At 38.0% G+C, this 21075-nt stretch overlaps 1 protein-coding gene and 1 long non-coding RNA gene across 2 annotated transcripts; one reads left to right on the top strand and one right to left on the bottom strand.

The window, feature by feature from the left end:
* The first annotated feature begins 6724 nt into the window (after positions 1-6724).
* LOC131364281 (uncharacterized) lies at positions 6725-14828 on the top strand. Its single transcript, XR_009206442.1, has 3 exons — positions 6725-6809; positions 12177-12302; positions 13197-14828. It is a non-coding gene; the product is annotated as an uncharacterized LOC131364281 (long non-coding RNA).
* LOC131364272 (CMP-N-acetylneuraminate-beta-galactosamide-alpha-2,3-sialyltransferase 2-like) lies at positions 12958-20529 on the bottom strand. Its single transcript, XM_058407368.1, has 6 exons — positions 20059-20529; positions 14976-15166; positions 14646-14825; positions 14487-14532; positions 14113-14232; positions 12958-13377 (listed from the first exon to the last, which is right to left on the bottom strand). Exons 1-6 carry the CDS (start codon positions 20347-20349, stop codon positions 13210-13212), a joined length of 996 nt encoding a protein of 331 aa, XP_058263351.1. The 5' UTR covers positions 20350-20529; the 3' UTR covers positions 12958-13209.
* Positions 20530-21075: the final 546 nt, after the last annotated feature.

The raw sequence follows: 21075 nt of genomic DNA, 5'->3' as shown, positions 1-21075 counted from the left end.
GACATCATCACAACACACATGCAGTCAAGACAAGATAAGTGCAAGCTTCATTGCAAATTTAAAAAAAAATACGCAAACTCAATCATTTTTGCTTATGGTTCTTCAGTTGTTCCCTCTACATGGAACCTTTAAAGGTTTGATTTGGAATCCTGCAATTAAAGGTTTTCCTTTAAAAACAAAAAGAATGAATGATCTGATACACCACCCTTAAAGTATCCACTTAACCATCTGATCTGTTAGTTCTAGAAGGTTCTGGCGAATATGTGATATTGTGGTTTGTCCTGCACACTGACCCGCTGTTGTGTTTATGGAAGGAGTCTCCAGTGTCAGTGCTTTTTAACAGTCAGTAATCTTCAGGTCCAGTTTGTTTTTCATTCAGTTAAAGAAAGAGAGAAAAAGTGATGAGGAAACAAAGTGCTTGTAGCTGCTATAACATGCAGTAAGCAGGAAGTGATGTGTTCCACGACGTTCCACAGCATTAAACGTAACTATAAAAGGATAAAAAAAAAGAGGTATAAGTAAGAGAAATAGGAGACTTTATGTTGTTGTTGATGATGATCTGATTGGTAATCAGTTTCAGGGTGATAATGCTTAACTCTCCGCTTCATCACACACTTTTTACATATTTATGGTCAGGGACTCGCAGTGCTCGTTTGTCCAGAAGAGAAATGAGAGGGATTCTCATCAGCCATGCCATCAGCTCTCCATCCCTCACTCATGAATCTTCAGTTCATCAGCATGTAGTGTCTCCTCCTGTCAAGGGCTTGGGCTGCGTTCTTTCTTTCATTCTTTCATTCATTCTTTCGGCGATGTTTTGGCTGCACTGTGTGTTTCTGAGTAAATTCCTGACCCTCTGATGCTATTTCCAGCTCATGGCTAATAACCTTCCCACTTTCTCCACTGAGAAATTAAACCAATGCAATTTGCTTAATGGATGACCTCCTGTAAAGTCCTTTAATTTTTCTCTCTCATGGGAATTAAAATCTTGGCAGGGTTGCACTGGTGGGAGGATTTATTCGTTAATCATGCCGTTTGTGTAGGAAAGGGAGAAAAAACTCGTCCCTTTGATTCACCAGGCATAAAAAGGGCAAGGGTTTTAATTTCAGGTTCGATTGGTCACTGTGTGTGTACTCACCGCTAAATTATCCAGCGCTGACCTTTGGGTTTCTCTACACTGCCATGCCGAGGGTGTGTTTAAATTCCTCTCGCAAGTTAAATGATCCAGATTTAACCTTTTACTGTATGAGGCCTGAAATGCCACAATGGCACGTGTTTGGATTTCACTGTACAATGAAAACTGGAGACAGTGTGACAGTTTTATTGAGTTTGTATCAGATTCAGTAGTGTATAAGATTCAGTATGTATCAGATTCAATAGTGCATAAGATTCAGTATGTATCAGATTCACTTTGTATCAGATCAGTAGTGTATCAAATTCATTAGCGTATCAGATTCAGTAGTGTATAAAATTCAGTATTTATCAAATTCAGTAGCATATAAGATTCAGTACTGTATAAGACTCAGTATGTATCAGATTCAGTAGTGTATAAGATACAGTATGTATCAGATTCAATATGTATAAAATTTAGTAGTGTATCAGATTCAGTATTTATCAGATTCAGTATGTATCAGATTCAGTAGTGTATAAGATTCAGTAGTGTATAAGATTCAGTATGTATCAGATTCACTATGTATCAGATCAGTAGTGTATCAGATTCATTAGCGTATCAGATTCAGTAGTGTATAAAATTCAGTATTTATCAAATTCAGTAGTATATAAGATTCAGTATGTATCAGATTCAATATGTATAAAATTCAGTAGTGTATCAGATTCAGTAGTGTATAAGATTCAGTATGTATCAGATTCAATAGTGTATCAGATTCAGTAGTGCATAAGATTCAGTAGTGTATAAGATTATGTATCAGATTCAGTAGTGTATAAGATTCAGTATGTATCAGATTCAGTAGTGTATAAGATTCATTATGTATCAGATTAAGAATGTATAAGATTCAGTATGTATCATATTCAGTAGTGTATCAGATTCATTACTGTATCAGAATGAGTATGTATCAGATTCAGGATATATCTTATTCATTAATGTATCATAATGAGTTTGTATCAGATTCAGTAGTTTATCAGATTCATTACTGTATCAGATTCATTACTGTATCAGATTCAGTAGTGTATATGATTTAGTATGCATAAGATTATGTATAAGATTCAGTAGTGTATCAGATTCAGCAGTTTCTGATAAGATCATTTGATCATTTGACTCATCAATACAAGTCGCCTCTTTCAGCCTCACAGTTTGAAGCCCTTTCATTTATTCATTTATTTCATGACCAGATTTTTTTTCTTATTTTTCTACTATTGCATGGAAATTATTTTCTGAAAAACCACTTTAGCTTCCACTGAACAAAAAAACATTACATTGCATCACATTATCCTGATAAACGCTCGCCTTGCCAACTACACTGACTACAAACAGAATGTGTAGCACTGCAGTGACTCCTCCCTGTCATACTGCTTCATTCTTACACACAGAGTCAAACAGAGGCTGAGAACTTCTGAGTTCAGTACTACTGAGTATAGTCCGCTGCAGCAATAATGCTACTGCATATTTTTACAAAAAATAAATTGTCTCCAAGTAAAAACTAGAAGAGATGAAAAAACAAGTCAAAGAACTGACTCAAAGAACTGACTTGAGCTGAATCAAAGAGCTGACTCAAACTCCTGACACAAAATAACTCAAAGAACAGACTTAAACAATGGACTCAAAATGACTCAAAACACCATCTCCAATGACGTGACTCAAAATTACTCAAAAACCAGGCTCAAACCTGACTCAAAGACACAACTTAAAAAGCAGACTCAAAACAAATGAAACTCAAAGAGCTCATTCAGAGATCGAGAGTCGACTCAAAGATGACTCAGAGTCTACTTACAGACCACTCAAATAAACTGGTCAAAAACAACTGAACCAGCTGAGTCAAAGAGACAGGTCAAAATGCTAGAATGTCTAGTTAATTCTTCATCTGTTATTTTTTCTGCTCTAACTTTTACACAACTGAAGAGGACTTGTTTAAACTCCTGACTCACACTGACTCTGTAATGACACAAACCGACTCACATCTCTCCTCAGATAAATTGTTTCCCCTTGCAATAATCACAACTGTAAGTGTCTGAAAAAAAAATGAAATTGTGTGTACATAAATAATCGCAGCATGTCCTACTCCTGAGAAACCAGAACCTGTTGCTATGGGAAACACTGACAAAACCAGGCAACACAATGAGTCACACACATCCTGCTTACCACACGCATGACCTCACTGTTATACCTGCAAATCCACCAACGGTCCAGTGTCACAGGTAGGCAGCATCAAACACTGATAATCCATTAAAACTATCTAATCTAGATCAAAACCAGGAAGTGCAATAAATCACAGAAAACAAACAGAAACAGAAACAAAAACAGAAACAAATTAAGCACTAACACGGAACAGGTGAACACAAGCAGGTAACAAACCTTAAAACATAGATAAGACTGGGGCTGAAGGTCAGGAGTAGAACAATAACCAAAACACCAGCTATATATTTATGCTTTCAGTAACCAAAACACTGAACTGTCACATACCTGCAGGCAAGCTAACTGAATTAGCGTCCCTGTGTCCACCCTGCAAAGGCAACTCTTCTGATATGTATAATTTAGATACATTCCTAAAGCTTAAAGGCTTACAGAAGGTTAGGCTGTAACATTTCAGAAACATTGTTTTAAAAACACTTTGGCATTATTTTTCCCCAACCGTGTCGGGGTTAACATTCAGAAACTCTTGCACAATTTAGCCAGGATCTAAGAACGTCATGACATCATGAAGGATGTTGTGAACCTACACTATCAGGTCAGGTTAGCAATGTGAGGAGAACATGATAGCTACACCAACACCATGCTTCTCAACATTATTTAAATGTTGCTCTCACAACCTTCACGCGTCACAGACAACCTCCATGTTACTGGTCCTGGAGCTAAGACTGAATGTTCTGTTCCTGGAAGATGTTCCTCTTTGAGTAGATCTTTGTGAACACGAGATTAAACGAAGCATTTTTCTGTCTCTTTACAGCCAGGAGTTTATTTTTGTTTAGAGCGCTCTGCTAGGCTTTTATCGGTCACGCATCAGGAAGTTGTGAGAATTATTCATTAACACCGCAGCCTTTTAATTCCGTCGTCATATAGAGAGAACGCTTGCATTATTTTACTCGACTCTCATTCAAGCGCCATTACACATTCCCATGGAGCCCTGAGAAAAATGTCCGTGATGGAAATGAGGCTTTAGAAGGCACTAATATTGGGAAACGTACACACAGGAGAGGAAAATGCTGATGTGCTATTTTTACCCGCACTATTAACACTGGACTGCTAGCCGGGTTACGTGATTTCACACCGGTGTAAATCTGAGATGAAGGCTGACGCTATAATCAAGCCAACCATCTCTCTCTCTCTCTCTCTCTCTCTCTCTCTCTCTCTGGCCCATGCCACAGTGATTATAATTAGCTCATTTCTATTATAAAAAAAGATGAAGAGCACAAGGAGGCCAATGACCATCAGTCTGGCTAATAAGTTTTTCTGTGCATCTAACCCACTTCTACATGGATTAGCATTTTGGCAATCAAGCTGCTGCAAACCTCACAGCTGAAGATAAGAAACTTCCAGCAATGAAACCCATAAGTAATGTTATCAATATTATTCTACCTGCTAAATCTTTAGTTCTGTAATGTCCATAAAAAATCTTATTCTCACTCACGTTATAGCAGCTACAAATGGTCATTCCCTCACCAGCAAGGGTTAATGGTCGCTCAAGTGGTCAAGGCTCTGGGTTGTTGACCGGAAGCGCCCCAGCACTACCAAGCTCTCACTGTTGGGCCCTGAAGCAAGGCTCCGTGTCATGGTTGACCCTGACCTCGGACCCCAAAACCCCCAGGGATGGGATATGTGAAGGAAGAATTTCACTGTGCAGTAATGTACATGTGACAAATAAAGACAACTTAGCATCTTTTTATTCTCTCTTACAAAGTTCAAATCTTGTCATGTTACAGAGAAACCACAATAAAGTCCTTTATTGATATTAAAGAAGATGTCTGAAAATGTAAAGTTCCAGCTTTATATCTGACTGTTACAAAGCACCAACACTGGAGACTCCTTCCATACATGAACAACATGTTCAGGCATCACACAGGCTTAATGTGGTGAATGGGCTGTTACTATAGAAACCGTAAAGCAGTATATTAACAGCTGAGTGTGTTAACTTAAACCTGTGATTTGCCTTTTAATCAAAACTTCCTGACCAATCATAACTGAGAACAGGTGGAAAATTGTAACCAGGATTGTTTATATGGAATGGAATGAGCTGTTGAAGGAATCCAACATTTATCATGTTCTTACAAATTGTCTTGAAGCTCTTCCTCTGAGACACAGTGGAGGATGTCCAGTCCTGTGTCCACAGAGAGGATCAGATTAACAGTGACGGAGACACGACAAATCCAACACCTGTAAAAACACAGATTTATGCAGTACAGCTAGACACAGAGGAGCTCTCAGAGCTGTTTGTCATGTTTATGTTTGCTCGAGCAGATCCTGTGTGAATCTCACTCATCCCTGATTTCCCCTGAGGAGATCTCAGTGTCTTTATCCAGTCTCCTGAGGAAACTTCTCGCTGCCACACGCTGTTCTTCAGAATAAACTCAGAAAGCTAAAAGGAATTTCCTTTCTTCTCTGGTGTGATTGTGTTTATCCATTTAACCTTCACTCTCAACTACTTCAACACAACAAAAAATAAAAAAATAAAAATAAAAACAGTATTTCGGGTAACCCAGTGCATCCTGGGAAACGAGGGAGCAATATCAGAGATGTAATATGAATTAGTGCTTGGGATGTGGACAGGATTGGAGTAATCGGTATTTATGGTGAGACTCAGGTGAAGTTCAGGAATGGGATTTTAAGGCCTTTTCCTTTTCAGACATGGGAGTTTGTACCGAGTTAAATGACTGTTCAAAATATTAAAGGAACACTTAGACAGGGTACCCACTAGATGATTTTATGCCCAATCTTGGGGCCAGTTTGCCCCACCCACTGATCGTGGAGGCATGGCCCAATTTTTGGCTTGTCTCATATTTTATTGTTCCTGATCTAGTCGGAGCCTCACTGATCTCAAATAATAAATATCAAACATGTTTAATTATTCCTGATTGGCAAGGCTCTGGTGGAATCCCCACAATAGCCAATGAGAGCGAGCAGATGGGGAAACGTTACTTCAAACGGCAGGTATGGTGTCTCCTGGTCTGGTGGAATCATCTAGTTTGCATGATTTTGTTTTTCATTGATCATTGTCACATCATTTAGTTTTTGACAAATTACACAAAAAATAAAAGATCTTCCGCTTGAACTGCTTTTAGTTCAGATTCTCTTTGAAATGAAATCTGGCTCATGAGAAGATTCTAGTTGAAATTTTAACATGCTTTGTATAATTATACAAAGTAGGTTTCAGAAGGCATTAGTAGGTTCCTTTCTCTCCTCCATTTTTCCCACTGTTTGTTTGCTCAGCTGTGCTCCTATAGCTAGGTTCCTGCAGCAATCACCATTAACTGGTTGAAAGCCAAAGAACCCGTCCAAAAGAGGTGGAGCTATCAGGTTAAAAGCAGCTTTTTAAAAACGAAGCCCTCTCTTGGCTCACTGTTAGCCTGTTGTGTGTGCTGTAGCTCCCTTGGTTTGTGAGCAGATAAGTTCTCTTTCACCGTCGAGACGGACTACCCGACTAGTAGGTGGTTTTCCAATTCTTGTATTTCTTGATAGCTTGGTTTGGGTTGATGTTTCTGACTGTTCGGTTGCCTAGATGAGACTGAATTCATGGTTGTCTTGTTCTTACTGTCTGTCCTGCTGATATGTACTGGGAATAAAAACTCTAGCCATACCTCCTGCCTCCATATCCTCCTCATATCACTATAATCCAATCAACCCGCAATCTTATGTAGTTGGTGTTCTTGCACTCACGCTAGGCTTTTGCTGTTTGTGGGAACGTAACACGTTTTCCAATGATGAACTTGTACAGGGATAAAAATGTCAACGTATTTAGGTAAATGAATCTGGGCTAAAGCTTAATCTCTCTCCACTAAGCCTAGGAATTTGCATTAACCAGTAATTTAAAAATACTGCAAGCAGGATGAACTGCAGCAGCATTAAATGAAGAAACATTGCTCATGCACAGCTTCAGTTGGAGTCCCGTTTATCTAAGTGATGGTCTTCTCTGTTGATCGTCTGATGGCTTTCCCTCACTTGATTAGAAAGTCCTCCGAAAGTGAAGCTTTGAGTGTTGCATTGTTCAGAGTTTGTTTTTTTCTCCTCTGAAACCTGGGCACCAATCTTTCGTCATTGATCTGATCCTACTTTGACTTGCATTGATCTTCTGACCTACTTCAGCATTAATCTGTCATCATTATTGACCTCCTGTTGCTCAAATTTGTCTTTGCCACTACACTGAATCAGCCATCCAAATTGTGTCTTCTCTCATTTAGCTTCAGGACCTTCTTCTTGATTGTAGCTGGATTGCTCTGTGAGGGGGTTTAGAATCGCCGGCTTTCCATCAACTTCAATTCGCCACTTTGTGGCCTTCCAGATTCTTCCTCGGGACGGTTTAAATAAGGATGTGCAGAGATATGGATTTTATGAAACTAAATCAAAGTAGAAAATGTGTATATTTATCACCTCTTCCTCACCCATCTGGTTTTATTTCTCTATCAGTCGCCTCGAGGCAGGTGTTTATCATTTATCACACAAAGATTGCCAGATTCTTCCAAATTCGCACAACTCCTGTCTATTTTACAGAAGAATACACTGCAATCATGTTCACAGAAGCTTGACGCTGCATCATTTCTCGCAGAAAAACAACAGAAACCGCTCCCCGAGGGATAACGTGTTATAACAGAGCCGAATAACAGGTAGTTTATCAAAAGTTTCGATCTCCAGGGCCTTCTCAACGCCAAAACAAATAAAAACCGCTCTCGTGTCGATCCTTCGCCGAGAGAAACAGGAATGTTATGAATTACAGCATAAAAGCAGATTTTGTAGCAACTGATGCTGCAAAACTAATGTTGTAGAAAAAGATTTAAAAAGTAGCAGAGGACATTTGGAGCTCGGAGCTGCTGTGCTGAGAGCAGACGCTTGTGAAATTTAATCGATCAGAAAGCCGATGTTTATAAGAAACTAATCTGGACATGATGGTATAATAAAGGTGGAGCAGAAACCTGTGACTTAATATCTTTTAAAGAAATAATAGATTGTTTCTAAGAATAGATTATAAGAACAGATTTTAAAATATATATATATATATTGATTTCATTTCTATGGGAGCATATAAATCACAATAACAAATCCAAATACACAAGGGCAATTCAGACAAGCTAGGTATAGTTGTTTCGAATGGAAATCTTATTGCTGATTGGACGAGACATCGGTCACTCAGGACCTACAGGAAGTCCAGCAGTAGCTGCAGCAGTAGAAAGTGGATTGGTGTGTGTATGAACACAGCTCTGCTCTTATAGCGCTCCTTACATCCTTTAATCTGGAATAGTTTGGTCTTCCACACATACCTGGTGTGTGTTTAGAGATCGCAAACTAATCTTTACTCCATGATACACTATCAGTATCTCCAACATCTCACCATATGAACGTCCTTCATCACAGCAGAGCTGAATGAACTCCAGTTTCTTATAAACATAAAGATATATGTGTGTTATTTTCTTTAAAAGATTTAAAGTTGCACTCTTGGAAAAAACAGAGGTTTAAAGTGAAGCCAGAACTCCACACATGTACAAGAAATAAAGTTAGATACACAATTTCCTACTTCCTGTGTATCCTGAGTGACATATCTCTCGTCCAATCAGAGGAAAGAATTCATTCATAAACTGTAAGGTAGGAAAACCTACCTTTTCCACTCTGTCTGAATTCTCCTTGTGTTTTTGTATTTGTTATTTTGTTTTCTGATTTGTTAATGTGTTTTGCACTTCTCAGCCACCGTACATTTCACCTTTTCATCTCGATCAAACTTATGAACATTACGTTCGTCATTTTATTACATTCTTTAATTTTTTGCACAGATTTCTGGACACAAGCTTCATGCTCTTGATGGTTGAACCATTCATGTGTCCAGAAAGTTTTTTTTTAAAAAAACACTTGCAGGATTGACACCTTTTTTTAAAGAAAAATGAATAAATAAATAAATAAATTACCTAAAAATAATAAAAGAATTCACACTGTTTAATGTGCTTTATGCAAATACGACATCAATTAATTACAATCACTTTACATCATTTAATCTAATCATTAGAAGCATGGTTAAGTTTTATACATTATGAGCAACTAAATCACATTTAATATTTTTAAATAATATTTTTTTGTTAAATCTGACTGACCTTCTTCTATGGATGCTGATGGGGTAAAGTTTTATGTACGGAGATTTAGCTTTATTTATTATTTATTTAACGTTTATGGAAAGAGTCTCCAGTAGCAGTCAGCATTTTGTCAGACGCTTACAGTCGGGAAGTGCTGTTAGAAGAAAATAAATAAATAGTAACTCAACATTTTATTAAAGAGTCTTTTATTACTTACTTAGAAAGGCTGCTATTTAAAGTATATAGTGGTGAGTAAAAAAGGAGATAAATGTGTGCGTTTGCTGGACATTGTGCATATCTAATGGATCATCGATCAAACACACAGGACGCACCGGTTCGCAGGAGTGCTGAGGATATTTCTCCATCAACGTCCAGCTTTACAGGTGTTTCTTTAAGGACTGGGGAACTGTGAGGAAGCTGTACACTGCTCTCTAACCCGCAGCATGATGTCTTCCTTTAAACATCCAGCAGATTAAGAGAGAATCCTGGGAGGTATCCTGAGGCAGTGCTGCTCGCGTGTCCAGTCTTTTCCTCATTACACACCTTGACTTTTATCCACTTATTCCCATAAACACCTTCCAGCTTCCTCTCAGAGCAGGACGTGTGGGGAATTGAGACCAGGCCCAGGTCAGTGATGTAGGAACCGAGCATCTGCTGAATGTAAAATGTTACTCTCTCTCCCCTGACACGAGGATCTGTCTTCATTATGGAGCACAACACCAGTCTGTGGCCTTGTGAGGGAAAAAAAGAGTATTTTCCTCTCATCTCATCACAAGGTCCTTCTCATCACCTGAGTTAGGCCCAATGGACTGAGACACTGATTGAGTGCCTGAAGGACCCAGATCCTGGCTATTTATTTGGTTTCGTCTTTTGTACACTGCATCATGTTGGACTGCATGATAAAAATTGGACAACCTGGATGAAAAAGGGCTGTTCTTCATTTATTAATGATTTAATTAATAAATAGTTAATTAGCAGGGGATGCTAACATGTGCTTCCTCTGAAACGTGTCAAGCCAGTGGATGACATTTTATTAAAACAAGTTGCTTCACAGACCAGACATACTCAGAGAGATTCTGTCCCTCAGGCTACGCCGTCCCTCTGGAGGTGCCAGAGACGTGGCATAGTCAGGATTCCAGCTCACATCTCCTGATGATCTCCTTATCTTGTAACTGACTAAGCTGCTGAAACCCAAGAATTTCCCTCATGGGATGAATAAAGTCTGTCTATCTATCTATCTATCTATCTATCTATCTATCTATCTATCTATCTATCTATCTATCTATCTATCTATCTATCTATCTGTCCGTCCGTCCGTCCGTCCATCCATCCATCCATCCATCCATCCACCTATCTATCCATCCATCCATCCATCCATCCATCTATGATCAGGGAAATACTCAGACCAAACACCTCCTGGAAGCCCTCAGTGAGGGTAGAGGCATAAGAGGAGGCAGAGGAGGATGAAGAGGAGCCTGAGAAGGAGGCAGAGGATGATGAAGAGGAGGCAGAGGATGATGAAGAGGAGGCAGAGGAGGATGAAGAGGAGCCTGAGGAGGAGGCAGAAAATATTGAAGAGGAGGCAGAGGAGGAAGAAGAGAAGGCAGAGGAAGTGGATGCATGGGAGGATGAAGAGGAGGCAGAGGAGGATGAAGAGGAGTCTGAGGAGGAGGCAGAGGAGGATGAAGAGGAGGCAGAGGAGGATGAAGAGGAGCCTGAGGAGGAGGCAGAAAATAATGAAGAGGAGGCAGAGGAGGAAGAAGAGAAGGCAGAGGAAGAGGATGCATGGGAGGATGAAGAGGAGGCAGAGGAGGATGAAGAGGAGTCTGAGGAGGAGGCAGAGGAGGATGAAGAGGAGGAGGAGGATGAGGAGAAGGCTGTGGAAGAGGAGACAAAGGAAGATGAAGAGGAGCCTGAGAAGGAGGCAGAGGAGGATAAAGAGGAGGAGGAGGCAAAGGAGAATGAAGAGGAGGAAGATGCAGAAGAGGAGACAGAAGAGGAAAAATTGGGGTGAAGAGGAGACAGAAGAGGAGGATGGGAAAGAGATAAGACAGGGGGAGAGTTTCTGAACCATGCCAACACTGCCATCTGCTGGCCGAGGAGCCGAGGAGCCGAGGAGCCGAGCTCGCTGCACAGTACATTGTAGATCTGGTTATGCTAGAAGTGATATGAGGATGTAAAAATGTAAAGAATGCCACGAGTCACTGAACATCTTTACTTTCTGTAGCTACATGATAACAAACCTCACCTGCATGAAACCAACGATCAGATATGATCTCAGATTTCAGAAGATGTTCCACGGTAGAAACTACACCAGGAATTTACTTACAACTGCTTTCGGATTAACACAAAATTAATCTGAATTCATTTCATATCTAATCTAGTCTAAAATTTTCATGCCAATTCATGACTGTATTCATATTCTATTCTATTTTATTCTATTCTATTCTATTCTATTCTAGCCTATCACTAATATTACAGCACATTTTCCTAGATATTCACCAAAAAGCACATTTTAAATGAGCATCTAATAAAATATAAGAAATAATATCTCTATATTTTATACATTTCATTCATTATTTTCACATTTAATGCGAGTATTAAAGAAAAGATCAGATTTCATGTTCTGCCCTGTAAGAAATAAACTTGGAGAGATTGCGTGAAGATGTTATTTTTGTTTCTGAAAGCTGATGAAGACAGATGATGAACTGTTTGTACTGGTTTTCTTTTACATGCAGGTGAATGTAGGTAAAGCAGGTTTCTGAGCAGCGATGTGACTGCAAGCCAAGCAGAGAAAAAACAACAGAGTGTAGAGAACGCACAGTTCACACCAAACTCTGACAGAATGTTATGGGTTTATTTGGGTGAGTGAATTTGTTTTCTACAAAGCTGATAGATATCAGAACCAACGTCTTTGACATAGCGTCACGGTGTAATGATGTCAACACAGCAAACCCACCAGCTTTTCCACTTCCTCGCTAGATCAATTCCAGATGCCTCCATGAAATCCAGAGTTTTCTGAAGCTTTCAGAAATTCAGCACATCCGCAGCGGTTGGTTTTAAATTCTACGCTTCTCCACATGTTCACTTATGTTACCTGGATGAAGGTATTATCACAGAACCTGTGATAATAATCCTGGCCGAAACCAATGAAAGGGTTGAGATCATTTCCTTCAATAAGGCCAAAAGGTACAAGAAAAGTACCGCACCATAGAAGCAACAGAGAAACAGCTCTAATACTTTAAACAGTAAACTTCCACAGACAGACCCGGCCACTGGGGCCACACAAACACTCTCTTCATCTTTCCTAATAAATAGGAGTTAGAAATTACAATAACAATATTTTACAATCATAAATATTTTAAATGCTGGATACATGACACAAATGATGCACAATAACACACATTTATAATAAATTAATAACCCTTTACAGTGTGATGGATAAAACCATGAAAGGTAAAACATGTTGCTGGTTTACATTCCCAAAGTAAACAGGCAGTGTCTAGTGTCCTGTGATGAAGGACAGTGGAGGATGATATATATGTGTGTGTGTGTGTGTGTGTGTGTGTGAAACAAAGTGGCTGTGTGAATAGTGTGAGAGCGATCTTTTAGTTTCTAGTTATCGCCATGCCTTTTTAAAAAAAAAAAAAAAACATTTCCGAGGCTGAAATATGTTTTTTTTTTTTCTTTTTACTTCTATACAAAAATATATACTCTAAGCACTGGTCTTAAACAGATTCCTGACTCTTTTTCTTTAGAAACACAGAGAAATCACCATCCTTTATACATCTTGATCCTCTGCTGCTGCTCGAGCTTCGTGATGACGTCATATTCAACCCCTCCTCTGTGTACACCTGAGTTAATGAGCGGATGATGCCAGTGGTCAAAGTAGTGGTACCATCGTCCATTCGAACTGGCCCCGAATCCAAATACATTCACCTGCGATAGAGAGAGAGAGAGCTGAAGAGTGAAGACTGCAAACATGTTTGATTTAAATGCTAACTAGTGCATGCTTGTTTTCCTGGTTGGAATATACCGGTCTTAGACGTAGAGAGATTCTTTTCCAACATAAGTTTGGGTTATGATTTATTGTTTTTACCCACTGATTATTATTCTTTTTTTCTTGGTAAACAGATTAATTTGTTAGATGGCATAAGAAGTGGCTCATTTCTACAGAATCTGATTGTTTGGAATTCTGGGACTGGAATCACGTCCAACCAGTGTTCCCGAAATGTTCCCTGAGCAGGATAAAACCGACACTGAAGAGGTAAACAGTCTAAAGGCCGAGCTAGCTAAAGGATGGGGATAATACGCTAAAATATTCAAACTTTTTTACACTTTCAGATGTTCTCCTTGTAGAAGAACTCTTAAAGATTTCACCTGGAACTCTACTGTAATGAGTTTTCCCATCAAAAAGCTTAGAATTAAGAACACAATTAGTCTTTAACCTCTTAAAGAAGTTTTATCTAAGACCATTACTTAAGATTTGAACTCTTATGTTCATAATTCTATGTAGAACTTCTATCTTTCCATGTCAGTTGATTGAATTTCTTGGTGTTCAGACTGAGAATGTTCATGGATTTGCTGCAGAATGTATTACGCAACCCAAGCAACGGCAGAACTCCACCATAAGGAGGTCATTTTACTTTGAATAATAATGATCAGTGTTTTCACCTCGTCACAGATGTGCAGGGCCAGCATGAGCATGATGAAGCCAGTGGATGGATATTTCCCTTCTTTCATCAGCCACTTTTCGTAGACGTATCTCATGAACTCAGGATTAACGATCATCACCTTTAAAAACAACACGGGAGAGCCCTTTAATCTGGATCGATCCGATAGAAAGGAAAATATATTTCTATAGCATCAGCTCATGGTTCTATATTGTAAGAAGGATGCTTGGCGTAATTGGATTATAAAATATTTGTGTAATTATTGATATAGTGAAAATTTCTGTCTTGGTGGAGAAGCTAGCAGGTGACCCTCCGAATATCAGAGTAAAGTGATGTTCCTCAAACCTTCATGAGGAGAGAGATCATTAAACCCACCTTGTTTCTGTTCGCTTTTACTGTAGGTTTCACCGTACGATATGTTCTGAAAACAGAAATGAAAATAAAACATAAGACTAACTTATTTAGACATTTTGGTTTATAAGAAAACATTATTCCTGTCCATCTAGCTTCAGATGGTCCACGTGTAGCTCTCACCGTGTAATGTTCTGCTTGGTGAAAGCACTAATGAGCCACTGCAGATCCAGCACTTTAAAAGGCATCAGCACTAGATGGGTGGAGTTATCCAGGTCTACAGCGCTCTCTGGATACATCGCTCTGTGCGTGGTCTTTACTCCAACATCCCTCTCGTAGCCTTTAGTTGGGCCGTGGTTCATCCTGTAGAAGAACATAGACGAGGTGTCATGCCATGTCATGCCTAGACAGATAGATAGATAGATAGATAGATAGATAGATAGATAGATAGATAGATAGATAGATAGATAGATAGATAGATAGATAGATAGATAGATAGATAGATCACCTGACCTGAAAACAAAGGTGTGAGCATCTATAATAGCCCCATAGTGTGATCTGACCAGATTGGCCGAGTTGCCGACCACAGCACAGGTTCGACAGCGGTCAGGACTGGAGTCGTTGTAGTGTTCCTCATCACGGAACAGTGAGAACAGGGGATCTACAACATCACTGAAGTTCGCTGTTTTGAATGGTTGCAGCTTCTGCACCAGATGTGAAAGAGAAGGTCAGAATGAATAAAAGATATATAAATATATATATATATATATACTGTATATATATAAAGAAAGAAAGAAAGAATTGCTTTTTATTTTTATATGAAGAGCCAGTAGTGTTGATTAAATTTATATATATATATATTTGTAATTTATGATTTAAATGTTTTTATGATATAATTTTAAATATATGTAATATAAAAGTCAGATTAAAATCTAAGCAAAACAAATTTAATTCTGTTCAGTTAATTATATAACCATGATATAACCCAACCTACTTTTTCTGCTTTTATTTATTTATTTATTTTTATTTAATCAAGTCACAATGTAGCAGTGATTTTTATTTTATTTTTAACTCATGAGTGCATGCACCAGGTGTGAAAGAGAAGTTCATAGTAAATAAAAGATGTACTATAAGTAAATAAATAAATAAATAATCACCTTTACCACAGAGAACTTCAGTAGTGATGATGATTTTATATATCTATATCTACACACATATATATATATATATATATATATATATATATATATATATATATATATATATATATATATATGTACACATTTTTTTTCTAAGAAAAATTTTATTTATTTATTTATTTGTTTGTTTGTTTGTTTGTTTTATTTAATCAAGCCAGATAAGTTGTTGATTTTTAGTGAATAATGAATAGTGAATAAAAGATTAATATTAACTTAACCTTAAAAATAGTTACTTATTTATTTACTGTACATAAAAAATATATAAAAATGAATAATAAATAAATAAATAAATAAATAAATAAATAAATAAATAAATAAATAAGCAAGCACTATTTCCACAGTGAACTGTCTTTTTATTTAAAGATCCAGTTGATTAAAATGATATAACAATTTATATTTTTTCTTAATATAAAACAAGCAGATTAAAATCTAAAGCTAAAATAATGAATTCAATTAAGTAATAGTATAACCACGATATAACCTACCATACTTTTTCTTTTATTTATTTAATTATTAACTCAGGCTGGCTTTGACCCATTTGTTTTGCAATATCTGTTTAATTATCTGTTAATGTTGATTTAAAAAATTAAAATGATGTTATAAATGAGTATCTTCTTCATTTTCTGTCCGGTTCTGAATTAGCTGATGTCTTTCTCTGGCTGGAGGTGTGTGAGTTTTTCTTTTTTCTTTTTTCTCTTCCCCTTGTGGTTACACACACACACACACAAACACACACACACACACACACACACACCATTAGTAACAGCTTAGGTATTTTCTTTTTTTTACGGTCTGCTGAACTGGATTGTAGTTGTACAGGCAGCTTAGCAGGAATACTACGATTTCAAAAGGTTTGAAAGAACAATGAATTTGTTATTATTGCATTTGAAGTGATCAAAGTCACTGTTGAGTGAATCACTTGGACTGTCTATCCTGCCACATGAATAAAATATCCAATGCTGATATCAACACAATGGCTTCATCAGACTATAATGCATTCTGCCACATGGTTTTGGAATGATTTATTTATTCATGTTTATATACATCATACCCATCTATTCTTCCCCTGTGATGCATTTCCCCGGTGCATAGCACACCTTTTTTAATCAGGTGTCTCCTCTTTCACAGTCCGGCTCAGGTCTGCTCATATGATGCTTCCGTAGACGTCTGAATTTATTTATCTGCAACCATCATCAGCTCCATCTTCATTCAGGAAAGCAGCTAATCCTTGCCTCAAAACCTAGTCTCCTGTATCTTTGAACCTTAAACTCAAATATATTCAGCGTATAGCAAATGTGAAAGATTTAGCCTCGCGTTCCCAGCACCGTGGGAACCGGAGCTCCCTCAAAGGATCTCAAAACAAGCAAACAAGCAAACAAACGAAATAAAAAAGTATATTTGTTTTCCTGAGTAGAATGAATAGAACATCTACACCCACCCCTGATTTTGTCTAAAAATACAGTCAGAAAAAAAAGCTACAATAAACAGGTTGCACAGGTATACACACTCTTTTATAACTTGGGGGCGGGGGGGGGTGTGGCTGTGCTCAGAATGAATCATCCAGCTGTTATTTTGCCAAATCGATTCTGCTGAAGTCCAAATATAGACCGTCTGCTTCTAGGATTCTAGGATCTAGGATTAGGATTGTCTTCACATCACCTCTTGTTGAAGCTGAAGATCTTACAAAGCACATTTGCAGTGTTCTCACCGGGTTCTCACCGGGACAGGAGAATAAAATAATTTTCCAAAACAACAGATCATCAACAAGGAGTGGAAATGGACACCGCATTGACATCACCAAGAACAGGACCGGTCAGTCCAACATAACGTGTATAAAACAGCAAGAACCTTACCACCAGGGACTGAAAAAAAATAAGTGGTAATTCCTTTCCAAAAGGTATTTCTGGCAAAACAAACAAACAAACAAACAAACAAAAATCACCAAAAAAAAAAATCGAAAAGGTGTCAATGAAAAAAAAAAGATCACCAAAAAAAACACGGTGGTGGTAGCATCATGCTTTAGAGCTTTTTCATTAAGAGCTCCGATTACCAGTTAATTTAACACAAAACCTTCAGGTGTTTCCTTCAGGTGCTGCTCAGAAGCTGAAGATGAAGGAATTTCACATCTATCACTGTGACAACAACCCAGAAGCAGAATACTCCACCAACAAAGCAATGGCTTCACCACAAGAAGATCAGCGTCTGTGAATGACTCCAGACCAGAATGACCCCAATAACCTCACACTCTCCGGTGTTTATAATCGTCTATAATCACACTCTCTGGTGTCCCCCAAATGAGGATGAGGTTCTCTTTTGGAGTCTGGTTCCTCTCAAGGTTTCTTCCTCATACCATCTCAGGGAGTCTAAGCCACAGTGGCCTCAGGCTCACTTCAGATGATTTTGTGTAACATCTAGGATCAGTTTTTTTTTGTTCCTATGTTCTGTAAAGATGCTTTCCATTGTTAAAAGTGCTATACAAATAAAATTAAATTGAACTCATGACACTTGATAGATCTAGAATGTTTCTGAAAAAACAAAGAGCGGGAAAATACACATAAAGCAATGATGTGCCATACAGATACACACTCTTACACACTCTTACACCGAAACGCTGACGGCGAATGCTGCATTCACAAAGGATTAGTTTAGGGGTGTGTACACTTATGCAGCTTCGTAGGGGTGTTTATACTTATGCAGCTTCTTAGGGGTGTGTATACATATGAAGCTTCTTAGGGGTGTGTATGCAGCTTCTTAGGGGTGTTTATACTTATGCAATTTTCTTTTTCACTTTTCTGCTTTCGCACACTCCAAGGCTAAAACAAGTTCCAACATGATTTATAGCTTGTTTTTTGTTTGTTTTCCATTGCAGGAATCTTATTTATATAACAATATTATATTAGGGTTTTAGGTGAAAATACGTTCCTGTTCTCATTCTTAAGTGGATTATTATTGTGTAGTAATTATTTTAATTTCTCAATCTCATGAGGACTAATTAAATTAGTAATAAGTTGAATGAAACGTCTATTAAGTTACAGTAGGGTGTGTGTGTGTGTGTGTGTGTGTGTGTGTGTAAGCAAACAAATCAGCATGGGAACCTCAAACCGACCACGCCCTGCCTGTCTGACCCACCTGTATTGATGTTAAAGATGGTTTATCGTAATGTATTATTATGTATTATGGCTTTATGAAGGAATTCAATGCCATAGAATTGGCAACCGCTTAAAAACCCTCGGGTCACAAAAGAAAAACCAAAAACAAACACATTTCTTTATTTGTGTATGAATAACAAATGGATCTTTTGGTTTAGAGTTTGTAATGATTTTTATTGAGATATCATCCATTTAGTCGTTCAATTAATAAGAGCCTTGATTCACTGCAGGTCTTCAAAAAGGCCTCAGACCCCAGAGGGTTAAGCCGATTCAGACAAGGCAAACAAACCAAGCTTTGATTTAAATAAATTAATAAATAAATAAACAAAAAACAGTTCAACCCCATGGATGCTCCAAGCCTAGGCTTTTTTTTTCAGTTCACAGCTATTATACTATTTTATTTTTATCTTTTTTTTCCTCTCATGACTTTTGTTGCTTATTTTTCTTATCTTTTCTTTTCTTTTCTTTTCTTTTCTTTTCTTTTCTTTTCTTTTCTTTTATTTGTCTTTTCTTGTCTTGTATTGTCTTTTCTTTTCTTTTCTTTTGTCTTTTCTTTTCTTTTTCTTTGTCCTTTTTTATTTATTTTTATTTTTAAGTCTGTGCTCTATGACAGTTCACAGTTATTTCACTTAATTAGTGTCATTTTCTTTTTAACGCCACACCCTAAAGCCCGTTCAGCCGTGTATGAACAGCTCTGTATTACACACACACACACACACACACACACACACACACAGGAAAAAGACATTGGAAGAAGAATAGGAAAATAAATAAGAACGATGAAATATAAATAAATAAATAAATAAATAAATAAATAAATAAATAAATAAATGTAAATTAGCACGAAGGAAAACGCTAAAGTGTGATGATTATAAAGAAGGTCTAAAGAGAGAGAGAGAGAGAGAGAGAGAGAGAGAGAGAGAATAAGTCAGACCTAACTGAATAATAAATAATAAGAATAAGTAGACCTAGTCTAACCCTAACCCAGTGATCGTAAAATTAAAAAATACTTTTAATTATTTAAATTTAATTACAATTAAATTCGTCAGAGTAAGAGACTGGAGAATAGAATAGAATAGAATAGAATAGAATAGAATAGAATAGAATAGAATGTCGTTGTTTCAGTTGTTTTTTTATTAATTAATTAATTAATTAGAATCTCGTTAAAAATCTGGAGATGGAACACAATGTAGTAATAAATTATGCATTTTTAAAAACAAACAAACAAACAAACAAGCACGCACTTACTATCCACCAGTTGTACGTGATTGCGGTGAGATTGCTGTTGGCCCTGTTCAAAAGTTTTGGCACCCGGCTGTCGTAGCGCTCGCTGAACCACGGGTCCTCCGGCGCCTCCGTCACGCAGCTCATGCACGCGCACGCCGACGGCGTGGTCAGGTCGAAGACGTCGTCCAGCCGGTATCTGAAATCGACCCGGACGAACAGGAGTATGAAGGTCGTCCACATGACCACGTAAACCACGCGGACCTTCAGCTTCATCCTCCGCAGGCGGGGGATCATTAATAAATACATTTTCATGGGAATAGATTAAAAAAAAAAAAGCAAATTAAATGGAAGAACAGAATAGAACAGAAATAAAGATCTGCTCTAAAATTAAACTAGACCTCTGTGCATTAGGCCAGTGCTTTTAATATTGCTTTTTAATAGTGGGCTGGTGCTGCATTCAATTTATTCATATTCTGTATCCAATCTGCACCTGCACATGTCTCTTCCGGTGTCATCGCTTGTTAAGGTGTTCTGTCAGTGTCCTGCTAATGGACCACGCCCCCAAAACTGGTCTAGAACCAATCATGATGCGCAAGGGGAGATGCGGAGAGGAGGAGGAGGAGTGGAGATGAGCAGGAGATGAGAGATGATGAGTTGAGCGGATTGGAGTGGAATGGAGTTTAGCGGAGCGGAGCGGAAGAGGCTGGTAAAGCCGGTCCAGCTGCCTGTCAACCGGGGAGAAGCAGCTATTGTGATATTTAAAAGACATCAGAAAGCGGTCAGTCTGCATTCCTGTCTCACACTGTTATTGAGCATAAGGGCATATAACACACACACACACACACACACACACACACAAAGTCAAACTGCCAGGGTTTTTTTTTTTTGTGTAAATATTACAATAGCATTTATAAATAGCATATAAAAGCACTTCACGATGCGAAATAAATGTCACGGCGATGTGAAGGCCGGGGAGTAGCCGCTAGTTTAAAAAAAAACTGCACGCGCACGAGTTGAGGATTCCTTTATACTTTATAC

Source organism: Hemibagrus wyckioides, linkage group LG14 (genome assembly GCF_019097595.1).
Source record: "Hemibagrus wyckioides isolate EC202008001 linkage group LG14, SWU_Hwy_1.0, whole genome shotgun sequence".
NCBI lineage: Eukaryota > Metazoa > Chordata > Actinopteri > Siluriformes > Bagridae > Hemibagrus > Hemibagrus wyckioides.
Note: the sequence above shows the minus strand (reverse complement) of the source record. Positions and strands in the feature narration are given on the sequence as shown.

Bases quoted from the DNA above. Each gene is read 5' to 3' on its own strand.
- LOC131364272 (XM_058407368.1), bottom strand. From the start codon at position 20,349: ATGAAAATGTATTTATTAATGATCCCCCGCCTGCGGAGGATGAAGCTG. The intron at 15,167-20,058 runs GTAAGTGCGTGC...CATCTGGTGCAG, and splicing joins TCACGTACAACTGGTGGATA to AAGCTGCAACCATTCAAAAC. The intron at 14,533-14,645 runs GTGAGAGCTACA...TTCTGTTTTCAG, and splicing joins ACCAAGCAGAACATTACACG to AACATATCGTACGGTGAAAC.